The 9,237-nt window shown below is 40.9% G+C and overlaps 1 protein-coding gene across 1 annotated transcript in view; it reads right to left on the bottom strand.

The window, feature by feature from the left end:
• The window catches only part of RIPOR2 (RHO family interacting cell polarization regulator 2), a 118,582-nt gene extending 109,854 nt beyond the window's left edge, over positions 1-8,728 (bottom strand). The window contains exon 1 of the mRNA XM_012804241.2: positions 8,551-8,728. Within this exon, the coding sequence (XP_012659695.2) occupies positions 8,551-8,611 (61 nt within the window). The 5' untranslated portion in view covers positions 8,612-8,728. The remainder of the gene's footprint in view (positions 1-8,550) is intronic.
• Positions 8,729-9,237: the final 509 nt, after the last annotated feature.

The raw sequence follows: 9,237 nt of genomic DNA on the forward strand, positions 1-9,237 counted from the left end.
CACCACCGTCATCACCATCACCACCACCACCACAATCACCACCATCATCACCATCACCACCACCACCATCATAACCACAATCATTATCATTGTCATTATCATCACCACCATCACCACCACTACCGCCACCATCATCAACACCAGGGGTCCTCAAACTTTTTAAACAGGGGGCCAGTTCACTGTCCCTCAGACTGTTGGAGGGCCGGACTGTGGGCCCTGGGACGGACAAGTGGACTGCTAAGCAGGACAGGCAGTGGCGGCAAAAACACCCAGTGGGCCGGATCAATGTCCTAGGCGGGCTGCATATGGCCCACGGCCTGTAGTTTGAGGATGCCTGATCAAGACCATCTCCACCACCATCTCTATCCCCCTACCACCATCATCATTATTACAATTATCATCACCACCACTACCATCATCGTCACTAGCATCAACTCCATGTGAGCAAAGAAAATTAAATCTTCTGAAGGCTTACATAATTTTCCCAAAGTCCAACAACTAGTAAACTGAACTACATCTTTTGCGTTGAAATATTCCGCTCATTCCGTAGCATATATGTTACTTTCCCTCACTTTGGAAATCTGAATGATAAAACCCAAATAGTTAAAAACAAGTGGCTTCAGGAGTTCTGTATGCAAAGCGCTTAGTATAGCCATATGGTGGGAAAAGGGGTCTGTCCTCCTCCGGAAGCTGTTTGCAGAGCAAACATGTCATGTTTTACCTAGATTGTAGAGTGTAGATCACTCAAAATAGTAATGTCATTTTTTAAAAAAGCTTTTTAACTATGCTTTATATTAAGATTTAAACTTTCAATGTATTTTTCAATTTTTAGAGATGGTAATGGAGATTAATAGGGGCCTGAGGCTTTCCCCAAAAGACATTCTTGGGCTACCCTTCAGCATGTAAATTGGAAGTTTAAGGAGAAGAGTTTGTTTTTCCTAATATTTTAGTCATGTAATTTATCTGAAGGCAATTAAGAGTGTCTTCCACAAATTATATCTGCTTATCTGAATCTTTGGCATGTTTTTAAAATATTATCCTATTGGTGCATTACACTGTTATAAATAGAAAGAAAAATCCCCTCATAGAAGCTGTTTTCATATTTATTCCTTCTCCGAGATTTCTGAAGGCCAATTTGTAGAAAATTTACAAAATGCTATTCAACAGCTCAGCCAGCTGACTCCACTTGTGATCTGAAAGGCAAGTTATTTTCTTCTTGTCTATTAGTGCATTACTACTTACATTGAATGAACAGTTTAGAATGAAGTTAAGCGGGAGAAGGGACCAACTATCCTTCCCCGTTGCTGTTTGGGTTCTATAGTATAAATATTTAAACCTTTAACTCTCAATAACCCGAAGACAAAGAAGAAAAACTTTGCAGTGAAAAGGCACACTGTGGCCTCACTCATCACTTTCCAGAAGGCAGTAACATACTTCTCTTTATTTTATTTAGAAATTATTGGTTTTAGGGCTAACCCTGTAATATAGTTGAAAATGAAATACCCTCAGGATCTTTTCTCTGTTTAGTAGGTTCTCTGTTAATGAAAATCTCTACAAAGCTTGAAACAAGTAGTTTTCTCTCTTCTTCATAGGCAAAAGAGACACCCTGCCCTCCTTAAAAAGTTCGTATTTTCCTATTGTTTATATTTTATACTCCAATATTTTTACCTTGTAGCCATCATTGTCTCCTAAGCATCTTCTGCCTGAAGCATTTGTTAAACAAGTTGAGGTATTAACAAGTTTAAGATATAGAAAGTCCACATGGAAGAACGATCATGGGATAAATTATTATTACTTTGTCTTCTGGAGTCCTGGATATCACACCTCCCTTTTGATTGCTATCCCAGCAAATCTTTCTTTGAAAACTATCTTAAAAGGGGCTAAGAGCAGCAGCTCATGCTTGTGATCCTAGCATTTTGAGAGACTGAGGCAGAAATTTTGGTTGAGGCCCGGAGTCCCAGATCAGCTTGAGCAAGACTGAGACCCTATTGCTACCAAAAATAGAAAAATTAGCTGGGCATGGTGGCATCTGCCTCTACTCCCAGCAACTCAGGTAGCTGAGGCAAGAGAGTGCTCGAGCCCAGGAATTTGAGGTTGCAATGAGCTAGACTGATGCCACTGACTCTGGTCCAGTGAACAGAGCTAAGACTGTCTCAAAAAAAACCAAAATAAAACCATCTGAAAAGGGTCGAGGAGATTGTTCTTTTTTTTTGAAGGGCACAAAGTGAAGTGGTTTTTCAGTTTACAAGACCTGATTTGTCTACCAACAAGGATAGAACAGTTCAGGCTTTTGACACATCCTTCTTTCACTCTGGGTGTGCATACGCTTTGGCATCACTACATCACTGACATAGTTTGGGTACTTGTTCCCTCCAAATCTCATGTTAAAATTTGATTTCCAGTGTCAGAGGTAGGGCCTAGCAGGAGGTGTTTTGGTCATCAGAGAGGATCCCTTATGAAGGGCTTGGTGCCCTTGCAGAAGTAATGAGAGAGTTCTTGCCTTACTGGTTCATGAGAGCTGGTTGTTTAAAAGAGGGTGGGCTCTCTCTGCTCCCCTCTTCCCATATGACATGTCTGCTCCTCCTTCACCTTCTGGCACAGTTGGAAGCTCCCGAAAGCCCTCATTGGAAGCAGATGCCAGCACTATGCTTCTTGTATAGGCTGCAGAACTGGGGGCCAAATAAACCTCTTTTATTTATAAATTGCTCAGCTTCGGGTATCCCTTTGCAGCAATGCAAAACAGACTGGGACACCATGGTAGTCAGCCAAGCACAGCCACGTCCAGGATCCCGGGAAACCAGCACCTGATGCAGCCTGGAATATACAGAAGGTCAAGGAAGTCCCAGAGTGCTTAATATCCCACCAGCATGTGCATTTCTGGGTCCATTTTCTTCTCTCCATTTCCCCTTACTAGGACCATTCATTAGTTCTTTTTCTTTCTCTCCAACTTTTCTCTGTCCTTCTTTTGAGGCTTGAAATAGTCACTTGAATTTGGCTCCACTAACACCTTTTCTTTCTTTAAAAATCTCTTCCGAAATCAACTTAATTTTAAATATCTTAAACATGACAGCTTTTGGCAAACAATAAACAAAATTTAGCTATCCAAAAATAAATGAGAAGTTGAAGAAGCTAATGTTTGCTTAGCACAATAAAATGCACGAAGCTTAGACAGATAAATCGCATCTAATAAATATATTGGCTTGAATAAGGGAAGTGGTTTTATCAAGGGAGAGCAAGATTTCCAATACATTTCAGATTTTGCTCATAACAACTACATATTTCTTTTTTTTTTATTAAGTTGCCACACATACAATGGGTAGGCATATGTTAATCCTTTCAGTTTTCAACTTAAGTCCTGTAAAAGACACACTCTGTAGTTTTTCTTACTCTATTCCTAAAAAGTTAAGACTGTACTGGCTGCTCATAGCTATATTAAGTAAACATTTAAAATGTTCTACTTGTGATATTGGGCCCCTTTTGGCATTGCCTGATCAAAATAGGTTACTCTGAGGTCACTAGAGGCCATAAATCAGAGGGGAGGATTGGGGGCCGAGACAGCCTGCATAGCTTTAATGCAATGTGCTATTTTAGTTTGTGTCCCTGAAATGACACCATCTCTTTGGCACCAGCCAAAGAAGGCTTCCTAGACATCTATGGGAAGAGAATGTTTCACAGTAATCCAAGGCAGAGGTCACATAGGCATGAATTAGAAGGTCTGTGTCTGCTCCAGACCTTGTGACAAATAAAAGCAAGAAGATGATTTCCAGCGAAAGCATTTATGCAGGAATCCAGGGGAGAAATTGATCCAAGCAATCTTGGCAAATAGTTAAAGCAAACTGACCCATTCTTTTCAACCCAGGAAACTAGGGCAGCCTCTTTCTACCCCTTTTCTTCTTTTTTTTTCTTTGGCCGGGGGCTGGGCTTGAACCCGCCACCTCCGGTATATGGGGCCAGCGCCCTACCCCTTTGATCCACAGGCACCGCCCTCTTCCTACCCCTTTTCCACTCCATTACTTGGGTCCACTTGAGAGCCCCCAATTTTTTTTTTAAGAAAGATTCAACAAAAAAAAAAAAAAGAAAGATTCAACATAGTTAAATAACCATGCTTGTATTTAGTTATGTGATAAAATGCAGGATAACCAATCACATGAAAACTCCAACTCTTTCTAGCCAAGGCTCATACACTTTCATGTTCTATTTCTCTTACTTTTTCCATGGAAGGCACGATTTAGCCAGTCTGAACTTTCAGTATTTATTGGTTTTACACATAATAATTTAATCTTGTTTCTTCCTTTCTTTCTTCTTTATAGAATTTAGGAGATAAGGTCAAAATATTACAGATTACAACAGATTACATAATTATTTACTTTTTTAAAAAAATAAAACACTACCTTGGTTTTATAAACAGTATACCTTAAAAGACAAAAGGAAGGCATCTATCCTAATAGCATTTTTTTGATAAGTATATTACAATCTTCTTGCTCTCTCTGAGCTTGAGTTCCCTTTGAAAGGGAAAAGTGCTGACTGACTTGGTTTAAGGAAAGGAGAGAGGCTTGTTTCAAATGTGAGCAGCCCGTTTCCAACCAGCTGCTTAGTTAGCTCTTGAGGAGCAACAGGCCCCTAATGCCTGAGTGGATTTCCTGTTGCCAGTTCATCTCCACCTGGGAGAGTTCCCCGCTTTGGGAAAAGGAAACAACCTTCCAAAACACAGTTATCCAGGATGGGAGAAGTATTCCCGTGCTGAGCTGCACTGTGCCAGCTCTGGGGGGGCATTCAAAGATCTAGCAAAAGCTTCACAGTTTCTTGTGGTCTTTAAGAGAGATCTTAAAAGGCATGTAACTGTCCAGGGAATACAAAAGCCTGAGAAATAGTTTGCACACATGCGGTGAACTCATGTTTTATTATTCTCATCACTGCACTTGACAACAGATTACTGAGTAGTGCTGAAAATAGAGGCAGTGAGGGCTTGTGTTTCTAAGGAAAGAACCAATTGCAGTTTTAACACGTGCCAAGAGAAAATGTTGGCTGCTAAAATACAGACTGACCACCACCTGGTGAACCATTTCCTTCCCTACATGAATTTGGTTCTGTTCTTGAAAGCAGATTAAGGACACTAACCTAACCCACACTGTGAGTTGCCCTTCTTCTTCTTCTTCTTTTAATCATCATCATCATCATCATCATCAATTGTTATAGTAATCATCCTGATCATCACTGCCCATCCACTAATATTTCTACTAACATTCACCAGACTAGCTGTCAAGATTGGACAGTGCCAAAACAGTTAAAAACTCTTGCATGTGCTAAGTTTGAAACAACAATGGGAGAAGAGCTTCTAACTATAGGTTTTCCAATACCTCGATCATCAAAACAATCATTTCCCCAGGAAAGATTAAGTTTACTTGATGGCCATCACTTTCTGAATGACACGATGATGTTGATGTTTGGAAGGCAAACAGGCTGTGTGTCTGAGAGAGAGAGGATGAATACTGAGGTCTGCAGAGTGGGGGTTGGATAGGTGACTGTATGATGTTTCTCTCTCTCCCCCTCTCTCTCCTCTCTTGCATGCTCTCTCTCCCCTGTCTCTCCACACCCCCGTTTCTCTCTCTCACCAAACATATACAACCCTACTACTAGAACAAGAGCAATGTCACACACTAATGCTTCTTGCTTCTGTGAACCTTAACATTTTCCTTAATCACGGAAGACAGGAGGGGGAGCAGACAGGGTCTAAGGAACACAGTTAAAAAAACACATTGTGAGTATGACTCATTTTGTTTTCTTCCCAGATCTTTACATGGCCCATATATCTAAATGGATTTACATATACTTTTAACCAAATAAATCTCCATTTTAAGCATGTGTTCCTCTAGGGGGAAAGTGACCTTAAAAAATGTGTCATTGCAAGGAAATATAGTTCCCTTAATACCAAGATTTGGGGCATCCCTCTCTTTATGTTAGAGGAAACTCGTTGACCACAAGCTTTCTATTTCTTAGGCATGTTAGATGGACTGAAAGCACAGATGAAACCTAGACCAGGCGTAAGCTTTTCTAGGTAGATGTGTGTCCCTATGCAGAAAAGACCAAGTAGTAGAATGCTGGGGTTTTAAAGAAAAAGATTCCAGAAAACGTGTAATCAACTCTCTTGTTTCAGGGGAAGAAAGAGGTTCAAAGAGGTTAAATGATTTGTCTCAGATCCTCCAGCAGGGCAGGGATACCAACTAGGCTCCTAGCAACATGTCCAGTTTGCTTCAGCTATTTTTATAATATAAAACCCTTGAAAAGTTATTCATAAATTGAAGTTCTATAAATAAGTCCTATTTTGAATCTCCTAGGTTAACTAAACATGTGAAAAAGTCACTATCCCAGAAACCCATTTTTGTAGAAACACAGTAGGAAGTAGTACTTACCGAGCACCGACCGTGCTTTAGGCACTATTCTAAACAGATTTCCCTGTAATCACATTAAATGCACACACAGTCCTATGAGGTTTGCACTCCATTTAACAGGTGAGATAACTGAGGCACAGAGCAATGAAGTAACCTGCTCAAGCTAACAAAGCAAATTGCAAATTAACTGGCAGAGCCCAGACAGTATAACTCCAGAGCTGAAGCTCTTAACTACTTCCACACACAGAGCTCACTTCAAACGAGGCACCAGCTGGACAAGCTTTCACATCAATTGTCAAACATGAGCCACAACTCTGAAAACTGAGTAAAAACACACTGAATGTTTGCCTTACAAGGATTTTTTCTTTAATCTTTGGGGATTAAGTTAAGTGAGATGATCAATTTGGAGAGCATAAAGCAAATCACATTGAAGTGTGAAGCAAATATGATGAAGCTACTACACAGATGATCTGTCCACCCTGAAAGGTGTTACTGTCCCATTTCACCATTGAGGGAATCAAGGTTAGGTCACACAGCCAGTACGAGGCAGAAGCAGAATTGGAATCAAAATCTTGTCTGACTCCCAGCTTGATTCAACACCGTAGTTAGTAAGGTTAAATAACCAATTTGATCATCAGGAACGCTTAGGAGGGAGATTTTGGAGGTTCATCCAGCCCTACTTTGTCTTAACTCTTCTCTTCAGGGCGGGGCGCACACAGTCCAGAGTGCAGTGTCAGTCTGTAGATGGCGCTCGTTAGCCCATCCAGCCCACAGCTGGATGTCAAAGGGAAAAATACCTTTGGGTGAAGGACAGTGGGCTGGGTGTTTGGAATGCTACTCCTGGAGAGAGGGGTGAGTGAATGATTACCAAATTATCCAATCTAGGCTTATCTTCATAGCTGTGAACATTTCTCACATCCTACAGGGAGTTAGTATCTAAGTAGGTGTAACCAGAGAAAACATCTTTAAGTAGAAATGAAAACTGAAGAATGAGGCCTAAGATCACACTTCAAAGTAAAGGTTGCTCTAAATGCCTGTCACCAAAGTAAAGCAACGGCTTGACAATCTGGCAAACAGGAGCAAAGCTCAAGTAGATATTCTTCAAACTGATTTAAGTTCTGATAAAAACCCAAACTATGATTCTTTGTACTCTCAATTAACCTGAAATAATAATTTTATAAAAGCATTAACAGCGGTTACCCCCTAGATGATTCAATTACAAAGGATTCTCATTATGTGATAGTCTTTAATTTTTCTCAAAGGAACTTGTATATCTAGGTAATTTCACCCCCCCCCCACACTCTTACCTCTGCTCTTTTAAAAAATTACTACAGTTTTCTTTTGTCCCTAGAAATTACTAGATATGATTTCCTGTGGAAAATAACCAAATTCATGAGGTTCTTAAGTCCAGATTCCTATTTAGTTAGGCAGTTTCACATTCTAGAAAAGCTCTTGCCCATGCTCAGTCTCATTGGCAGCATTCGAACAAGACATCTGTTATTTACCAGATTAGCCATTTGAAATTGCAACCTGTACAGTCAAATCCCGCTGCATAGGTCAATTCATGGAACAGCAGTGAAATGGGAAAGGAAAACAAAGTGATGCCACGGCTTCAGCATCCCCACTTGGGAGAAAAGGAAAGGGAATAGAGAGCTAGGTTGAAGAGTAAGAGAGATGAATCCAGAGAGAGAGAGAGAGAGAGAGAGAGAGAGAGAGGGGAAGGGGATATAGAAAGAAGTGCAGATTAAAGCATTATGGTACCGTGGAAAACCCCTCCTGGTCCTTTTGGTCCCACTCCTACCCCAGCAGCCCTGCTGTATGCAAAGGACTGTGAACCTTGTACTTCCTTTAAGGAATTAGACCAGAGACAGCACAGAGAGAGACAAAGAGAAAGACTTGGTATTATTTTCTCACCTAAACTAAGCCTTCCTCTAGCCATGACTTTAAAAAGTATTTGGAGGAACCACGCCCTTCCCCACTCCTTGCCTCCTATTCTTTTGTTGCCTAAATTGATTATGGGCAGGCACTACCTCATCCAGGATGCTTCATTTCCATCATCTCAAAACACTCCAGTCCTTGCCCAAACCCAGCAAAAGTTTCCAGGAGTGTCAAAACAAAAGCAAAGCAGACCAGAATGGCTCCAGCAAAAAGATGACTTTACCTTCACCAAAAACATCCTCTTCTTCATCAACCAGGAGCTGCTCAGCATCAAGAAACTGCATTTTGAGGAGGACAGAAGCACAGACAGCAGGCACAGCCCCAGCAGTGCCAGCGGCCACACTCCCAGCCGAGGTGATTTCCTTTCCTCGGTTGCCCAAGCCCCGGGGAGGGCAGCTTCCGCATCTGCTCTGAAGAAAGCAGTTTCATTCATATGAATAGGCTTCTTGAGCCTTTTGAAGAGTGAATCCCAGGTGGGGTAATTCTCACCCCTGAGAAGAAAAAAACTCTTTGGAAGGGGGCTGCAGATCCGGTTGGATCTGAATACAGATATCACTCAAAGTTGGAGAGCAATGAATTCTATTTCAAAGCTACAACTTTCATATTTTCTTAGAGAGGAAGGTGGGATCTTAACTTCCTTGCTTATGAATTTGAACACAATGGGTAGTGTTGAAAGAGAGGGAGTTCACATTTCTCATATCTTGGTTTTGCTTCAATGACAATTTATCTGAAAGTAAAGCAAGCCACTTACGTTAAACCAAAGCAGGCATTTGGAGGACAGAGTTTTTATTTCACTCAGTAATAGTTGCATTTTCTTTTTTGCAAACCTCTTGCATTTGAGGATTGGAAACTTTACAACCTTTAAATCAAATTTAACAGAGATTGAGGCTTTCAGTGGCTTAATTAAATC

Source organism: Otolemur garnettii, unplaced genomic scaffold (assembly GCF_000181295.1).
Source record: "Otolemur garnettii isolate 467f Iridium unplaced genomic scaffold, OtoGar3 scaffold00026, whole genome shotgun sequence".
Classification (NCBI taxonomy): Eukaryota; Metazoa; Chordata; class Mammalia; order Primates; family Galagidae; genus Otolemur; species Otolemur garnettii.